Source organism: Protomyctophum bolini (genome assembly GCF_963924005.1).
Source record: "Protomyctophum bolini genome assembly, chromosome: 12".
In the NCBI taxonomy this organism is placed as follows: domain Eukaryota; kingdom Metazoa; phylum Chordata; class Actinopteri; order Myctophiformes; family Myctophidae; genus Protomyctophum; species Protomyctophum bolini.
The window spans coordinates 31,293,448-31,312,136 of record NC_137873.1 but is presented as its reverse complement, the minus strand read 5'-3'; the positions used below and the strand labels follow the sequence as shown (position 1 = coordinate 31,312,136).

The 18,689-nt window shown below is 44.4% G+C and overlaps 2 protein-coding genes across 3 annotated transcripts; one reads left to right on the top strand and one right to left on the bottom strand.

Annotated features, from left to right (window-relative positions):
• Positions 1 to 1,618: 1,618 nt before the first annotated feature.
• alg3 (ALG3 alpha-1,3- mannosyltransferase) lies at positions 1,619 to 8,537 on the bottom strand. The gene is made up of 9 exons (XM_080777468.1): positions 8,189 to 8,537; positions 6,426 to 6,525; positions 6,096 to 6,243; positions 5,445 to 5,605; positions 4,735 to 4,855; positions 4,164 to 4,369; positions 3,949 to 4,024; positions 2,974 to 3,119; positions 1,619 to 1,814 (listed from the first exon to the last, which is right to left on the bottom strand). The coding sequence occupies exons 1-9, from the start codon at positions 8,382 to 8,384 to the stop codon at positions 1,625 to 1,627; spliced, it is 1,344 nt and encodes a 447-aa protein (XP_080633594.1). The 5' UTR covers positions 8,385 to 8,537; the 3' UTR covers positions 1,619 to 1,624.
• A 313-nt stretch (positions 8,538 to 8,850) lies between these two features.
• mul2 (mitochondrial E3 ubiquitin protein ligase 2) lies at positions 8,851 to 17,147 on the top strand. 2 transcript variants are annotated; one of them, XM_080777523.1, is made up of 6 exons: positions 8,851 to 9,044; positions 11,192 to 11,335; positions 12,550 to 12,637; positions 12,776 to 12,896; positions 14,008 to 14,239; positions 14,825 to 17,147. In XM_080777523.1, exons 1-6 carry the CDS (start codon positions 8,913 to 8,915, stop codon positions 15,320 to 15,322), a joined length of 1,215 nt encoding a protein of 404 aa, XP_080633649.1. In that variant the 5' UTR covers positions 8,851 to 8,912; the 3' UTR covers positions 15,323 to 17,147. The 2 variants fall into 2 exon arrangements, with proteins under 2 accessions (XP_080633649.1, XP_080633650.1); XM_080777524.1 differs by having other exon boundaries at positions 8,960 to 9,044; positions 11,189 to 11,335.
• The last annotated feature ends 1,542 nt before the right edge of the window (positions 17,148 to 18,689 follow it).

Below are 18,689 nucleotides of genomic sequence, written 5' to 3'. Positions count from 1 at the left end.
CCTCCTCCTTTCCTTCTCTAAAGGGCACTGTAAGTAAGTATGCTTGGAGCGACACATCGCACAACATTCCGGGTTTTGAGCACCAATGCGGTCTCACGACAGTATTGTACGACGTTACGTAAACAAGTGGATAGTCTCATGCATTTTCCTAAACAATCACAGTACGCGGACATTTTAGTAAAAGCGTCTGCAACCTTTTAAATTTTCCCCAGAAGTACTCGAGGGCGCCACAGGTGGAGCTCTTCCACCCCGGCCCATTCTTTGTTGTTCTCACGTCACTTTCGTCACTTGTCGCTCAAAGCATACTGCAAATTGACCTCAACTCTCACTGCACTGCGTATTAGCGCTCCTTCACATTATCGGCAGTGAGCATCTATTAGCTCCTATTGGGCTCCATGCACAGCAGCCATATTGGACATGGTTTCCAGACTTCCTTCACATGGGGTGTTTGTGTCGTTAACGCCATTAAAATGTGATTGGTTGCAAAGGGGAAGGGGTGAAGTGGGCCAAGGACGTTGAGGGGGTCCCAAATGTGTAACTCTGAGGGTGTACAAATGGACATTTGGTTCATTCTTTCGTTTCATTTGTACACTCTCCGAGTAATGGGGGTGGGATGCACACGCAGATCCGACACATCAAAGGTCTGACGTGTGGAAACCACCCGTTGCTGCCGAAAATTCGTTGGTCCGACATGTGCTGCTCCGTGCTTGCGGACCGGTTAGGTTAGGTTTAGGTTGTCGGTCTGACTGTCGGACCAATAGTATGTTGGAACTATAGCCTGTACCCATGGGGGGGGGGGGGTCCTTGAAATTAAAAAGGTTTGAGAACCACTGTGTTACACATAATGGTACAGATAATGAATTGGAAAGACCTGTGAAGGATGTAATAATGTAAGGAAGGGGCCCAATCTCTTTCCAATACGGCTGCTCTACATAAAGCCCATTTAAGACACCCCAGGGACATCAGTCTGCAACAGTCTGCCAGTGGAGGCGTGCAAACAGGAGGGGCGCCAGTTTGGTGGACGGTAAACAAAGTACAGGGGGTTTTTTGTACCTTGAGTATTTGTATAATATATACTTTCACCCCAGATTTACACGAGTTGTAGATCTGTTTGTTTTTTGTCCAGGGAAATCTTTGAATAGTTTTAGAAAATGTCTACTGTACATTTTAATACAGCAACACATTGACATTACAAAGAAAATGTACCCCCGCAATTTGTACTTTCTACTTATACTACCAAGCATTTTTTTTTTTACTCCAGACAGTACTTTAACAGATTCAAACCGGTAAAAAGAAATAAATGTACAAGCTCACAGCTCGTCCCTTCGTACCACGCTGCAAGCTTGTAGATCTATATATATTTTTTTACATTCATCAAAAAGTGTTTACATTCATTAAAGTGTGAGGACTACTACATTTTAGAAGGCTTTTTTTTGTAGAAGGTCTTAATGGGTAACTTAACTACACATGATACAACTTTCACTGGGTAGTGCCGTAATATTTGACCAGGAGTATCATTACTTTTGACTCAAGTACAGTATACTCTGTCCACCACCACTGCTGTAGTGCGCGCCAGCTAGCTGAGTAGACCCGTGACCCGGGGCCCTGCAGAGAGGGCAGCGCATCACTGCTGCTTGGCTTTGGCTGACGACGATGATGATGACGATGGGTCGTCCTGGGGCGGCGGGACATGGACAGCGGCCAGCCACAGCGACAGCAGCATGGTGAGGTGACAGACGTGAAGTGCCGCTGAGCTGTAGTTGGTGGACGGGTACGTATTCCACGACAGCTCGATCAGACCCAGGATCAGCACCCTGGGAGCAAAAAAATAAGGAAATGTTGAAGCGTTGTTGAATTACAGTAGTCTTTTTCTTCTACACCAATGTTTTTGTCCCCGGACTGCGCCACCTGAACATATTTTGTGCAAGGGACCTGTCAAATTTCAGATAAAAAAAGAAATATATATATATATATACAGTAGATCTGCTATTTGTCAATGTACAAAATATTGTTTAAGTGGTTAATGTAATTGTGACACTATACAAATAGTTTGCTGGGGACCTCCTGGCCTCCTGTATTCATCTTTGGAAACTCGGGTGATCCAAATAAAGTCCATCAATTTGGGTTTATTTTAGGTCAAGGACCAAGGAAAACTGGGCAAGCCAAAGAGCTGAGCCAAAAAGTAATACATCTCCAATAATAATGAGTCACTTTTGACTGGCAAAAGAGCACCACCTACTGCTTATTTCAGGAACTATCTTCCAACAAACGCATTTTAATAGTGGATGGAAACTGCATAAATTATCATTTCGGTTCTTCAGACTTTCTGAAAATCTGCTTCATATATTTTTTTAATGTTTTATGGGAATCAAGTTACTGTCACAGCTAAATCTAACAGCATTATTGATGTTATTAGCTACAGTTGTGGTGTTTTTTATTTGACCCTGCTGTAGTTTTGAACCTGAACCAGAAAACCGACTACACAACCAGCCATAGGGTTTCATGACCCTTCAACCAAACCACCTGTAGTGTTGGAGAGCTAGAGTTACAACAGTATGACCACTTCTTCCCCCGTCTACACCGAATATCTTTGCAAAAAAATAGCCGATCTACAAGCTCTTGTAGATCCTTTTTGCCGCTATTGTGTATTTTGGCAGGCCGTGATGGCGTCGTAATGGCAGATTTCACACTTGGTTGCATGCTGAAAAAGCTCACAAGCTTGTAGATTGGCCATTTTCAGAGTGCAATGCCCGGGCGCAACAAATCTAAATTAATTTTGGTTCGACTGGATCTCTTCTCCACTCTTGTCCCTAACATTTTAGTCTAGTCTAGTTTTTGTTGACGAAACTGGCAATATATTTAGTCTTAAGTCACCATAGTTTAGTTTTTATTCAGTTTTTATTTATTTGTGAAATAAAAAAGGTCAACGAACAGGTCGCCATAGTCTTTAGTTAAATGAACATGGCTCCTCACCTGAGCAGGTGTGCTAGCGTCTTGACCCCGCCGCTCCACAGGAGGTAGGGCAGCGTGTGGAAGTACCACACGTAGAACTGGTAGTGCAGCGAGCGGCCGAAGCACATGCCGATGAAGTTGGACGTGAACAGGATCAGCACGATCTGTGATCCTCCGTTAAGGCCCGACACTAGATTGTAGGTCATGCACAATATGTACTGTATACGTTAGCATCATATTCATTCATATTCCCGTGTTGGTCGGTATCACTTCCTCAATCCTCATACAGTAGGTCAATAAAACATAGTAAAGAGAAACTATTGTAACAGGAATTTCAGGCAGAAACCTTTTACCTACTTATTTTAACTTTAAACAAAAAAAAAGGTTCTTTGTCAAATGAATGCCTTACTTCGTTATACTATGTCACACAAAAATAGCTTGTAGATCTGCTATTTCTGCTGTTGACGTTTTTAAGGGGCGCTAGCTTTTGTCCCCACACGTCTCAAGATTTGCCATTGACAATGAACGGAGAAATTAGGTCACAATTCCGCTAAATATGACTTAAACATCAAAACATTAAACGCCATTGACAGGAACATTTACGTCATATGTAAACGAGCAAATCAGCTAACCAATCATAGGCAACAGGCATTCTGATTGGCCAGTATGAGATGTATGATGATAAGAGAGCCCCTCACTTCACACAGGTGTGATTTATTTAAAAAAAATTAATGTGGTTTAAGTGTCTCTTTGGGTTCCATACATACTTGGCTGAAAATTATAAGCGCCTGAGACTAAATGACTATGTTGGATCCATTTAGAACCATCCAGATCCATTATTGTCTCCATCTTCTGAAAAGCAACATACAAGGTTTCCTTGCCACCCGACTGCAGATAGAATTTGGAACAAACAGGTGAAATAATAATATTATTATTTCAGACAGTGCTGAACATACACAATGTATCAGCATGCTGTTTGGTAAAGAAAAAGATATGATCCGCTGTGGTTTTCTCAGCAGGGGTTTTCCTCTTGCCTGGCTCCTTGAGAAGTTCCACAACACTGTCTGCAGGTCTGAGGACAGAGGGGAAGTCGAGCGTCATTCTTAGCTTCTTCGGTGGGATTTTTTGCTTTCTACTGTTGACAATGTATCTGGAGCGATTCACAGGTGTGAAATCAAGAGTAAGTATTCCGTAGCGAACGTTGGTCTTACCTCTTCCAGCGGCGAAGGGCGAACAGCAGCAGCGTCAGCAGGTGGGCCGCGAGCAGCAGCAGGTGGAAGTAGCGACTCAGGAAGAGCCACTCGGGCAGGAAGCGCCAGTTGACCGTCCATTTGAACATGAACTGGCGTCCCAGGTCGAACGCTCGGCTCATGTAGCCTACGGGATTCTCCAACAGGAAGGGCAGGCCCAGCAGCAGCTGTGACAGGTGAGGAAGACAGTGATGCGTTTAGTTAGCAGGTTGTATAAACTGAATTCCATTCATTTCACATGCTATCAAAATCTATTTGCATAGACGTGGTTGATATAGTTAACCACCCTAAATATGGCTAGTTTTTGGCAAACTTATGTTATGATTGGGTTTAAATGCATTTAGAAAAGTCAAGTGGATTGATTTGACAAGTCTTGCCGAAAACCCCAAGAGAAAGAATGAGAAATGGCACACGCTGATACACTGACTCAATTGTTCATGTAAGTTTGGTGACATTTAATAACTACGGAGACAATAAGCCATTAAACAAGATAATTGTTATTTATTTATGATGTATACTTAAGAATATGTACCTGTATAGCTGCACATAGAGACAGTTTGGGGATCGTCCTAATGACACCAAACTCAGACAAGAGAAGGAACAGAAGGCCAGGGGCGAATAGAAGCACATTCATCTTCACAGATACTGCTAAACTGTCGGAGAGAGAGAGGACAAAGAAGTGTCATTTCAACTAGGCCAGTAGTTTTCATAACTTTACTTTTATTATCATTCTTCTTCTTCAGGGACCCCATAATGCTGAGTGTACAAAATTACAAATGGAACCAATTTGACCTGCAATTTGGTTCGGTCGGGACCCCCTCGTCAAGGAACTCGTCAACTTACAGAATCTCTGAGCTAGATCACTGAACACTAGGGAACACTAACTGGAAAGTCTAAGTATGTAAGACACCTGTGCACTAGGACAGCATATGCTCACTATTACACACGTTACAGAGATGCGCAATTGCGCATGCAACGACATATTTACTGTAAATGCACATGCCTAATGTGCACATGCACACAGCGCCTTCAAGTACCTCTGTGTGTGGTATAAATAGTGTACGTACTCAGGTGTTTTTTTGTACTGCTATTGTCGCTATTCTTTCTTTGCCGTTATTGCTGCTACAATGTCGAGGACTATTTATATTTGTATATTGTGTAACAATAACAATCTTGACGCAAGGCCAACTGCAGTAGGTCAGCAAGGGACTGCAATAATGACAACAAAGGGACTGTACTTGCCTGTAAATCCCACAGCCGAGGGTCCAGTGATCGTCAAGGAAGAGATTGACGGCTCCAAAAAGCAGCATCATGGCCACTGGGTCGTTGAAGAGCCGCAACACAAAGATGGAATGGATTCGGTACGACGCACAGCACACAAAGAAGAATACATAGGGAGGGACCTGGAAATAAACACATGAACCACGCACACACTTTATGCCTCCACTGGTGAAAGCCGTGGCCCGAGACATTGTATTTTCAGGTTGTCCTTCTGTCTCTCCCAACATCTTGAACACTATCTCAGCAATACCTTGAGAAAATCGTCTTCAGATTTTGTATGATTGAATGGATTAGAATTTGGTGGTCAAAAGTCAAGGTCATCGAGACCTCACACATTACATTCTTACACGTCAATTGGGTGATCAAATTTCACTAAAAAGTACACTTAACTCTTCTGTGTTTATTACATGAGACTGGACAGACTAAAAACCACCCAAGTGGTTGGCAGAGGCATACAACCACGAGACAGTATTTCTAGTTTTGGCAAGATTAACATTTCCATACTTCAGTTTGCTGTATTGTATGTGCCAAGAGCTAAACCGACGGTGTACTTCTGCATTCTAATAATACTGTTGAATGATAAGTGATAGAGAAACCCCAAAACAGACATACCTTTCTGGTACGGTTATATATCCTGAAGACCAGCAGCAGAGTGATCAAATAGAAGACAGCAAAAATGTACTGGCCCAGTCGAATGTTCACCCCGTGGCTGGTGACGTAGTACAGAGCTGTGAAGACATACACGAAGCCAGCCGGGTACCTGAAGGAAAACAAGGACAAGTTAATCTGAAGTCACAAGGGATGGGACGATATGAAGATTACTTGGCACGATAGAATAATTGCGATTGACGATATCACGAGACAATCAAAATATTCTGAAAACATCCTAATGCCTACAGGTCTCAACCACCACTTTGTGTCACGTAGTGATATGATACTCACACCAATGGACCTGTGTCTCCTTTCAGCTGGGTGTAGTCGTAGGTACCGTTAATAACTCCCTCCACCTCATCCATATAGGCTTTCCAGTCGATCTCCGTGTCTGCGGGAAGATATTAAAATAAATCATGCAAGTGACCTACAAAGCAGGTGCATGCGGCTTTGTCAAGCGTCTTTCTAAACGAACACTATTATATATTTTTTAAGATCTTTTTGGGGGCTTTTTTTGCCTTTATTGATAGATCAACAGTAGCTTGACAAGAAATGGGGAGTAGAGAATGATAGAGAGATGGGGGGGGATAACACGCAGCAAATGTCATCGAGATCGGGCCTTGAACCCACGACACGCTGTCTGGCTGAATTACCACCCAGCACAGGCCTGTCAGCCTTCTTTTCTTTATAATTTTTAACCCATTTTTCACCCCTGTGTCAATTATCTAATGTGATCCTGGGCTCTACACACCCTCCGCCAACCTAGTCCCCATATATGGGGGACATGGGGAGAGCAACAGACTTGAACTCATGCTTCCTTCATGCCTGAGTGTCCAAGTTGCTCCTTTACACCCGACAGGGGGGAATTTCCCTGGTTGGACATAGCACGTGGAAGGAACACGTTATTCCAACCAGTTCCTTTCCCCCTCCATCAGGCGCCTCGGCTGGCCAGGGGGACTCAGTTTAGAGACCAGGATTACTGCATGTTTTTTGTGAGGTTACCTACCCTAGGGGACACGGGGAGAACATGCAAACTCCACACAGAAAGGCCTTTTCGCCAACCCTGCCTCGGGTATGGGCACTGATGACGCAGAGTTTAAAATAAGAATTGAATTCACAGAATATCAATACGAAGCAACTGAAAAACACATTATTTCAATGGTAGTGGATGGAGAGAGGATTTTTGTCCAACCACGAAACGGCAACCAATGGGTGCAAAGAGGTGAATTGGCAAAGGGTGAATTCGCCCCGTGTTCAGGGGAGGGAAGACAATGTGGGCCAGGGAGGGTGATATTTGTCATTGCACATAATCTTACGGGCTGGGGGCCTGGCCTGGGCCGTCACCTGTCAGCAGGGAGTGGAGTAGGAAGAAAGCTCTGCGTCCTCACGTTGGGCGCTCCTCACTGGCAGGTGAGTAAGTGACAACAACACAAGTGTGTTGAGAGATACTGTACCAATTGGCATAACGATTACGAAATTGGGGAGAAAAGAGCCACAAAAGTGGCTTAACTTAACTGCACTCTTGGCAACAACCTTGATTCATAATTATGATTAGGACAGTTACAATGATTGTTAAAAGGATAACGTAATTGTTTCCATTGTGGTCCCATATATTCAATTAATATCAGGAGATTTAAAGACATACATACACAACTTAACACAAGGCATAGTCAACAGTAAACATTGGGGGTGGTAGTCATTTCTGGTGGCGTTAAGCTTTAATAGGGGGCTTTTCTAGACATTTACACATTGCAGACAGCCGCAAGTACTCTTTTATGACGGTTTTGAATGAGGGTATAAAATTACTCTTTTTGATGGAAGGAAGGAAGAGCATTCCACATCCTGCTATCCACTGATATAACTAATTTGACCCCAATGTGTGCTGTTGACCCCAATCTTTACTAGTGCAACAAGAGTGCTGTGTGACTGTCTGACTGTGCGAGCCGGCCGGGTGCTGCTGCTGTTGGCTCCCCCTCCATTCAAAACAAACGGGACGGATTTAGCCATGCGATCATAGCAGCATGCTAACGGGACTTAGCATAATAATAACTCACACGGGACAGTGTGGATGACCCACAAGTTGACGCAGATCTCCAGCAGCCACAGCGCCCCGCACACCAGAGCCGTGTACTCCGCCTTGAACAGCACCAGGTGCTTGTCCTGCCACAGGGCGCGCAGCCACGTCGCCGCGGGACCAGGGGGACCCGCCACCGGGGACCGTCTCCGGCTCACACCGCCTCCTGGTGCCATCTCTCTCTGTGGTCTGACTGACTAGTAGTGGGACTAGAAACAACCACTGACTATTATGTGACCGTAGCTAGAGAGGAGAACCACACTACACTAGTACACTCACTGACCGGAACACGCGTGTCAAACAGCCCGGAGTGAACTGGACTCCCTCCTCCTCCTGTCACCAGTGTTGCCAGATTTTGTGAGCGAAAGAAAGGTAAGCTGTGGTGGAAAGGTACTAAAATGTTTTCCTAACGGATCACTTGTCCACGTTGTCATCGCTTGAAAAAATGCCACGATTTGTTTTTGTTTTTTCTCTTTAAAAAAAAAAAAATCTACCTAAGCAGCCTCTGCCTAACAATGGGCAACTTTACGGAAAACAAACGCAAAGTCGCTTATAATAAGCAGACATGGCAACACTGCCCGGACGCCCTCTCATGTCACGTGACATGGGAACACTTCCCGTTCGCGAGTTTATGGCAGATCTACAAGCCCACACGTTTTGTGGTTGAGGGGCTTGTAGATTCGACTGACTTTCTATGTTTGCGCATGTGCGCGCGCACACACGCACACACACGGCTTCACGAGAGTGGCTTCAGTGTCTCACATCACGTGATACAAACACTGACCCGGCACTTCCTGCTGCTGGAGCGACAACTTTGGAGACAGTCAGTCACACAGGTAAACATTACAATCTTTGCATAGCTTCATTATAAATCTTTCGGTATTAATAACATAAGCATTGCAAAAGTGCATGTCCACGTTGATTTGGTGTTGTGGTGTCTGTGAATATCAGTAAATGAGTGGAAGCAAATGACCTTTATGTTGTAATATGGTCTTAAAGGTAAACCACAACAAGCCAACTCATTGAGTTGCAATGAGTTGCATTGGTGCGGTTTACCTTAAAAACAGTTTTGTCCGACCTTTTTGCGCCGGCGAAAATGTCCCAACCCGACCCTTTGGTTTGGTTTGGGATTAGGGAGCTGTTGCTTTCCATTATAGTGGACAGTGGTTCCCAAACTTTTAGATAGATAGATCTTTAATTATTGTCATTGTAACAAGTACCACGAAATTAAAAGTGCCAACCGATAAGTGCATCATAAAACTAAGAATATAAAAACTATGAAAACTAATACAAGACACGAGAACACACACATAACCGTACTTCATGTTATTGCACAAATCCCTATTGCACATTACATATATTATATTGCACAGTACACACTTGCTTGCAGGCGCAGCTGTTATTGCACAAACCCCAATTGTACTTATAACTATCAGCACAATTAAACATGTATTTCAGCAACGGATCATTTCTTAGCAGCATTTAGCAGCTGTGGGATAGAAGCGGTTACTGAGTCTGCTGGTCCCTGACTTGAGCACGTTGTACCGTCTGCCTGATGGCAACAGTTCAAACAGTGAGTGACCGGGGTGGGAGGTGTCCTTTATAATGTCCTGTGTTTTTTGAGACAGCGGGATCTGTGTAGGTCCTCCAGTGTGGGAAGAGGGCAGCCAACGATCTTTTGTGCCGTTAATGACCCTCTGGAGCTTTTTCCTCTGAGCCGCTGTACAGCTGGTGTACACTGTACACTGTGTACAGTATGTCAGAATGCTCTCTATGGAGCACTGATAAAAGCACACCAGCAGTCTCTGTGTGATGTTGTTCTCCCTGAGCACCCTCAGGAAGTAAAGTCTCTGCTGGGCCTTTTTCAGCAGATCAGAAGTGTTCACACTCCAGGTCAAGCCCTCCAGGTCAAGCCTTCATGTCAAGGACCCCCAAAATGAGCCTCATTAGTCCGCGGACCCCCCCATTTGAAAATATACGCCAAGGACTCTTGTCACGGGGCAACCCGTGCCCTATATACAAAGACACATGAACCTGTCTTCTATAGAGCACCAAAGTCCTGACGTAACTCGCTCATCCCGACGATTCCCCTGGTTTGCGGAAGTAATTTCTCTATGGAGAATAACATGGGGTGATCTTAATATCGTCTACTATAAGCGTTGTGGTCCAAAACTAAACAAGCTGTCTCTGCGTTATTGTTAGGGAGGTGTCTCTGTATCGTTTGCAACAGTCAGTCACTCATATATGATACATTCTGCTTCTAGCGAAAATCTAACTAATTCAGCAGCAGTAACATTAGCGTTTTCTCTCAGTCAGTGAGTCTGTGCCCAGTGGTAGGATCCACTCCTATTTGAAAGAGGACAGGCTAGTTAGTTAGAAGTGGGCAATGACAGAGTTATGGGGGGTCCACTGGCCTAGTTGAAAATGACACTACTTTGTTGTTAACCAGGCTCTACAGGTCCCTTTGTTATTTTATTCGATACAACTGCAGTTAGTTAGCTGGGGATAGCCGGCAATAGGGGATTAGATGTTGTATTTTATGTTTGGAACCTCATCTAGTACACATTAGCTCCGAGAGGAGGTTTCGTGGCAGTATATCCCTGCACGGGTAGAAATGGGGTTGAGCCGTCCAAAAACAGTGGCGAAAGCCGAAAACCCTTTTCGCAGTATCGTTTCCAAAAGTAAAGGTATCGGAACCAAGCTACAGATGATAAATGTATGATAGGCACGTACAATTTTAAGACGGGTGAAACAACTGCTTACAAAGCTTATGAAGTCAGCCAGTATCATGTTTTCTTACAGAAGCAGTACTGCGCATGCAGATTGCAGACGACTGGACTAAATTTTATGTAAACCTGATTTAAGCAGTTGTTTCACCCTTATTAATTAAATGTTAATATTTACTTATAGTAAACGATTTACACGTTTACACATCCCTATTTCCCTCACATCATGTTTGTTTGTTCATTCTGTTTTCAAGTAGGTAAAAGGAAGAAGAGAGTCAGACAGAATGGAGGAGTTTTCGGTACGGAGTGTTGACGTGTTGTGTCTTAGCACCAGCCTGGCCATTTCTGGCATCTTCTACTACCACTACAGGAAGAAGAGGAAGACAGTGGACAAGCTCAATGTGAGTCAGCAGTATTTAATTGAGATTAAGAAGAACTGTGTTGATTTTTTTTTAAAGCTTTCTTTCCGCCTATTGTTCCCAGAATGTTTTGCGATAAAGACACTTGATAAAACCCTGTTGCTCTGGCAGCAGGCATTTCTAATATTCTATCGACCTCTAAAGTTCTACTGTTCTACAGATATCTGTGATGTGTAGAGAAACAATAAGAAACTGGGACTACTTTTTCAATTCCACTTCAGTTCCAGTGTCTACTGTCTGTGTAATGATGAATAATTTGATAACTTCTGTAGAGCAGAGGTTCCCAAACTTTTCCATGTCAAGGACCCCCACATAATTTGACACTAATTAGCCTGTGGACCGACATTTGAAAAGATATGCCAGGGACCCCCATAAGAGAAGATTTGTACGGCTCTAGCAATGATTCTCAACCCGTTTCATTTGAAGGACCCCCAGTTTGACATGCATTAGTCTACAGACCCCCATTCAATGGCATTTCTATCTCAGACCCTAATTTATATTGTAAAATCAATGTTAATTTAACTCTGTGTGCAAACGCCTAACGGGTCCATTTGGTTCTGTTTGTACACCTCAGAGTTACAGACCTATAAGGGTCCATTTGGTTCCAAACTATCATTTAGCTGGGGACCCCCTGGAACTCCGTCAAGGACCCCTCTTTGGGAACCACTGCTTACTGAGCTCCCATAAGCCTGATTAATAGTAATACTTTGCCAAAAATAGCCGACCTACAACAAGCTCACACTCGTGAGCTTGTACATCTTTCTTCTATATATTAATACAGCATCACAATCATTGTATCCATTTATACTTTGGCTATTCAAAAAATAGCATGATATTTTTCAAAATGTGTGAAATTGTTTGGAATATTTACTATTTTCTTTTACTATTCTCTTCTGTGGGGTACCTGGCACACAACATTTTCAGATGGGGGTCCTTGAAAAAGGTTTGAGAAGCACTGATCAAACGGTGAATTACAGTATTCGAGACCAATATACTGTATATCCCACACTACATGGTGCATCAAACATGGTGCCAGTGTAACACCCGAGATTCGAACCTGGCTCTCCCATGTGGGAAACCAAACATAATCTACCACTTTGCATCATCTTCACATCCATCCATGTGAAAAAGGTACTGACCTCAGACCATGAAATTGTCATATTTTATTTATATAAATGTGTGTGGTGGGGTTTCAGGATGCTCCGCTATTGACCTTAAACGGAAGGCTCCCAGACATTTTGAATGCCACCCCAGGGAAATGCCTGCAGTACGTTGTCATTGAAGGTAATCTCTCACCCAGTGTTTTGTATCAGTGCTAGTGATCTGGACATGAGCTGACTCTTATTTCTTAATTGTGTACTTGTGTCTCTCTCTTTTGCACATTGTGCGTATGTATGAATGAATGAATGTTCATGTGTATAGGGACAGTGCAACCTGTGGGAAAGCCACTGAGGAGTCAGTTCCAAGAAAGCACCGTTGGAGTGGTGCAGAAACTCATGCTGAAGGAACACAAGCTGGTGTGGAACAGCCTCGCTCGAATGTGGTGAGATACCACGTCATTAGAGCCTAGCCCAGCCTGTGTGCTTTTTGGTCAAGAGCCAGTCGAAAACAGGCCGGGGATCCTATTGGTTCTCCGATCTGAGCACTCGCCCCTCTCCTCCCCTCCCCGCTAGAAAACTTCGGAGAACACTGACGTCGCGAGCAACGCCTCGTGACACTCGGGCAACACGCACAAGAACATGAATGCGTAACAACAGTTTTGCACGGACACACACACTCACCTTCGCTCTAAAATAATTACGTACACACAGTGTTATGCGTTTTGCATTTCCAATTATCTCTTTGACCTGGCAAAAAAAATGCATAGTCCCTCCCTAACATTTTAGTCTACTTTTCATTTTTATATACACACAAGGCAGAGAGAGAGCCTCCTGTGTGCTCTGGCATGAGAGAAAGGACAATGGGTGGGTCCGCATGGGGGTGCCCTGGGCGCGGCGGTTACTGGGGTGTGAGCACTGGTTGGCTACACCCGGCCAACAGGGCACTTCTCCATGTCCGCGGTGCCCTGTTGGAAGGGTGTTGCTGATGCGATGGCTGGTGCTGGTTGCACCTCGGTGAAGGCTGCGCCCCCGGGCGCCCCCTCCGTGGATTCGTCTAGCTGGAAGCCTGGAGGAGAGGGCCAGTGATTTGGCCAATCTCTGCTCGACCTGCCAACTGGAGAGTGTAGTGGTTGAGGGTTGAAATACTCTAAGAAGGTTGGATCCACCTAATGACCTCTCTTCCAGGCCAAGGCTTCATCCATTAAAAATCAAATGGATTATAATTGCAGCTTTGATGTATTTACAAACTATTTAACAAAATTGTCAATATATTTAGTCTTTGTTTTAGTCACCAATGCTCACCATAGCTTGGCTTTCTATTTCGTTTTCGTCGGTGAAAACATTTTTGCAAAACACATTTTTGGAACAAAATGCCTCAAATCAAAGGCACCCTTGCCAAGATTTTCACATTGGCCTATTATAGCGCCACCAGGAGGCCACAACCTGACCTTGCCTGGTGGAGACCTGTGCCCCGAGGGGCAGTTTTTCTAGTTAGTCATAATTCCTTATGTCAAAGTTATCAACACTGGTACTAACTCTGTGCTGGCCTTGCAGGATGGACAGTGAGCGGGTGCTGCACCAGAGGGTGAACTCTGTGCCCTTCAGCTTGGTGGGGGCGGACGAGGCGGTGGTCAGGGTGCTGTGTCCCCTGGACGCCTCGGGCCTGGACATGGAGGTCATCCACGAGGAGTTCCACCAGGCCACATTCGGCTTCTCCGACATCATCGGCACGGTGCTGAGCGGGGAGAAGCCCAAAGGGCAGCTGGAGACTGAGCAGATGCTCAAGGTACTACTAGAAGGTGCCCCTAGAGCAGGCGTCATCGCCATGTTGGCTTGTGGTTGATATATTTTTGTAATTAATTAACACCCTCTGCAGTTGGGATTTATTATTGGGGCGGCGGTGGCTCAGGGGTAGAGTGGCCGGATGGCAACCACAAGGTTCCCAGTTCAAACCCGGGCTCCCCCAGAGTTAGTGTCGAAGTGTCCTTGAGCAAGACGCTGAACCCCTAATTTGCATGGTTTCCTATCCAGCCTTCATCACACTGAAGCCCGGCAAGAATAAAAACTGAAACGCAGTCTTGGTGTGTGCGACCTTTTCCCTTTATTTAGTATGTATGTTACAAATTGGACCCTTACAGCTCTGTAACTTTAAGAGCGCACAAATAGAACCAAATGGACACTCTCAGAGTTGAACCATAGCATATATAAACAGTAGAAACACAGTCTTTTGTGCGTATAGTCATAGTGTTTTATGCAGTTGAGCGGTAGATAGTGAACCACAGAACACATGGAGAAATGGTAATGACTAAGCTAGGGAGAAAAAACAAACCCAAAGGAATGGATCCAAAGCTCTCCTTTTATTTTTGGGCAGGTGGGCGCTGCGCTCACAGGCGTGGGCGAGCTGATCCTGGACACGGACCGGGTCCTGAAGCTGCGTCCGCCGGCCAACGGCTCGGACTACTTCCTGACCACGACGGACTTCGAGACGCTGCGAGCGGAGCAGGAGAGCCAGGCGGTGTTGTGGCAGGTGCTGGCCTCCGTGTTCGCCCTGGCCGGGGCAGCCGTGCTGCTGTGGGTGGGCCGGCGCTACTACGGCACCCTGAAGAGGAGGTGGGACCGCGAGCGACTGAGGAGGGAGTTCGAGGGACTGGAGACGGTGGGGACGGGTGCCTCGCAGCAGGACGGCACGGCGGCGGAGGTGCCCATGGAGAACGCCTGCGTGATCTGCCTCAGCCGGCCGCGCGGCTGTGTCCTGCTGGACTGTGGACATGTGTGCTGCTGCTTCAGCTGCTACCAGGCCCTGCCACAGCCCAACTGTCCCATGTGTAGGCAGAGCATCAGGCGAGTGGTGCCTCTCTATCAGGCATGAGGCCCTGCCTGCCACAGCCAGCCCAACTGTCCCATATGTAGGCAGAGAGCATCAGGAGAGTGGTGCCTCTCTAATCAGGCATAAGACACTTTGACCAAGACATTCAGTATGCACACATATATCCAGTAACAGTTATTGGAACCCTTGAGCTTATTTTCCAAAACAAAAAAACTCTTGTCGGCAACCAAATGTTTTGGTTGAAACTTAAGGCACTATATTCTGATAGTAATTGTTGCTATAGACCGATTCAGAAACGGGTCTCATGGTCGCAGGCAACGTATTTCCTGTAGGCGGAGACGACATATCTGCGGTTTAAACCTGCACCTCTTCTACTACAGTGAATGGCAAATTGACTGATGTTAGTCTGCCTCAAACGTTACTCTTTTACCTGCTTTTTACTAACATTACAAAGATGCCCAGAACACAGGGATGAACCTGTGTAGTTTATGGCTGCTCAAACAGTAGTGGCAACAACAAAACGAATGTCAAAATATCTACCGCGGTGGCTGAGACCAGAGCCATAGAGTAATGGTCAGAGACAAAGCTGTGAAAGGTCCTGAAAGATTATACATAACGACATTCTTACCCAATATCATACTAAGCATTTAAAGTACTGCTTTGTCTCAACCATTACTCTATGGCTCTGGTCTCAGCCACCGCGGTAGATAGTTTGACATTCAGTTTTTTTTGGAATGTTGCCACTACTGTTGGAGCAGCCATAAACTGCACAGTTGTAGTCGTTGTAATGTTAGTTTTAGTAAAAAATCTAGTAAAAGCGTAACGTTTGAGGCAGACTAACATCAGTCACTTTTCCATTCACTGTAGTAGAAGAGGTGCAGGTTTAAACCGCAGATATGTCGTCTCCGCCTACAGGAAGGACGTTGCCTGCGACCATGAGACCCGCTTCTGACCCGTTTCGGGTAGTATTTGTTCAGTAACAGAGGTCCTTTATTAAAGAGCCTGCTCTTTAATAAACATAATATAAATTTTCCAGGTGCGTGGCCAAATTTCATCCAATAAATCCAATGGATACCCATTTATCAGCTTGATTTTTATCGAGTTCCAATTTTATCATCACTTCCAATTTCACTTGTTTATTCTTTATCCCGTGTGAGCTCTCTCTCCCTCCTGATTGGATCAAATTGGTATCCCCAGCTGAAGATGCATTTTCTGTTTTCTAAAGGTCTGGAGAGACATAGAGACTCTGAAAAACACTCTATATAACGTATAACAATGATTACTATCAGAATATAAATAAATATCACATACCCTACCTTAATGCAGATTCTGTGGTATAGCATCAGTATGCTTAGTAGGTACTAGGTCTGGGTAGACAGACGAGTGACACTGTAACCCCTGATTTACTTGGTTGCGCACAGTTGTGCACCGAGAATAGCCGGTCTACGAGCTTGTAGCGTGTCACGTTAGGCAGGCCACTAAATATCAACACTTTTAAGTTAAAGACAAAGGTAATGTTCTTTGGTGTCCTCCAAATATACTGTTTAGAATAAGAGGCGGTTTAATTGTTCTCAAAAACAATTTTATATAAATACAAATTTTGAAAGTGGAAATTATAGTATGTTGTGTAGATGTTTTTGTTTGTTTCAGTGCAGTTGTTATATTAAAACTGTACATACATGATGTACTTAAGTTATTGGAGGAAATAACATATTTGAAAATGTGTAAATATAGAAAGTAGCCTAACAATGTACAGTAAATTTACAATATAGATTGGTTATTTTCCCACACGTTTGTTCTGTGCCTTAATTTAGCCTCAGCATTACCGTTTTGGACTGATTTTAAAATAAAATATGCAACAGTATAATTCTCAATGTTTTCTAGATCAGGGTACACTTGAAAATCTTGAAAGAGTTTGCGCACTTTGCGGCATGAGTAATAATGTCCTGAGTGGTCGCACCAAACTGGAGAATGTTTTCAAGGAGTTCACCGAGGTCTGCATTGCATTCTGGCTGCTTCTGGCTGGAGGAGGCTGGCTGGCTGCATGTATGATGACGCTAAACTGCCCGCACAACATGAGCTCCATAATTACAGCACAGAGATGACTCATATTATATCATGGTTTAAAGCAGTGATACTCAACCTCAGGCCCGCGGGACACATCAGGCCCGCGGGACCATTATGACTGGCCTACCAATAAAAATAAAAAAAAAAGAAAAAAAATCTGGAAAATGAAATAAAAATAAAAAAATCTGAATGAAGTTTAGTTTAAGTTTAATTACATTATTATAAGTAATACTATTAGAGTTGTACTCGAACGAAAATAAAAGCTTGGGGGGGGGGGGGGGGAGATGCAATGCAAATGAAAGACATATACTCTGTATCCCTATTCCCTGACATAATTTTATAGCTAAACGGACAGAATTCTATTTTATTTGAATGATGAAACCCAGCTGCCATTAATAGTTGGAAATGGAAATTGCGGAAATTGTAATTGCGGAAATTGCGGAAATGGAAATTGCGGAAATTGTGGAAATGCGGAAATGGAAATTGCGAAATGGTGGAAATGGAAATTGCGGAAATTGCGGAAATGGAACCACCAATATTTACAAGCAACAAAAATAAGCCTAAAGTTGCTTATGATAAGCAGACATGGCAACACTGGGGCACTTCCATGTGTATTTGTTGTTTTTAGAAAATGGGAGGATAAAGTCACACCTACACGCAGCCTCCCCCTGAGGAACAGCGCAGCAAAGCATTATGGGCATTGTAGGAATTCTGCAATCCAGTCAACCCCTAGTCAAATACACAGACTTCATTATTTTTCTGGTCAAAGGGTGCAAATTTCAAATTGTGCTACTGTTATCTATTACAAATAACATTAACATTAAAATAAGATCAGGTTGTGTCAGGGGTGAAGTGGCCCTTTAAGAAGGGAGATGTAACCCACTGCATGTATCTAAACCACCACACGATGGCGCTGTAGCAACAACAGACCACCTGTTACACTCCGCAGATCATATAGTCCCTCGAGACTTTGGGACGGGAGTTGAGTTGATGCGTGAGATCCAAGATGGCGGAATAAACAAACCTATAAAGGCTGATACAGACAGCCACAGACACACACGTCCTTGTGTTTATTAATATAAGTGTTTATAACCAACCAAAGGGTGAAATAATGCACGTGCGTGAGTGCGTGCGTGTGCGTGTGCGTGTGCGTGCGTGTGCGTGCGTGCATGTGTGTGTGTGTGTGTGTGTGTGTGGTGCACACAGCTGTTACATCAACAGTGGATGATCCAAACACAAATCAATCTGACCAACGGACCAATGACGGACGGACTAGTTGAACAGGTGACCGGATCCAGTGGGCGGGGCTTTGGATTTAAATAGGAGCGGCCATGTTGTTTCC

Excerpts from the sequence above, each read along its gene's own strand:
- alg3 (XM_080777468.1), bottom strand. The coding sequence starts at position 8,384 with ATGGCACCAGGAGGCGGTGTGAGCCGGAGACGGTCCCCGGTGGCGGGT. Across the intron at positions 6,244-6,425 it reads GGAGACACAGGTCCATTGGT|GTACCCGGCTGGCTTCGTGT; the intron begins GTGAGTATCATA and ends GTTTTCCTTCAG. Across the intron at positions 3,120-3,948 it reads CTGAGAAAACCACAGCGGAT|CAGATCGTGCTGATCCTGTT; the intron begins CATATCTTTTTC and ends AACGGAGGATCA.
- mul2 (XM_080777523.1), top strand. The coding sequence starts at position 8,913 with ATGTGCGCGCGCACACACGCACACACACGGCTTCACGAGAGTGGCTTC. Across the intron at positions 12,638-12,775 it reads GCAGTACGTTGTCATTGAAG|GGACAGTGCAACCTGTGGGA; the intron begins GTAATCTCTCAC and ends TCATGTGTATAG. Across the intron at positions 12,897-14,007 it reads AACAGCCTCGCTCGAATGTG|GATGGACAGTGAGCGGGTGC; the intron begins GTGAGATACCAC and ends CTGGCCTTGCAG.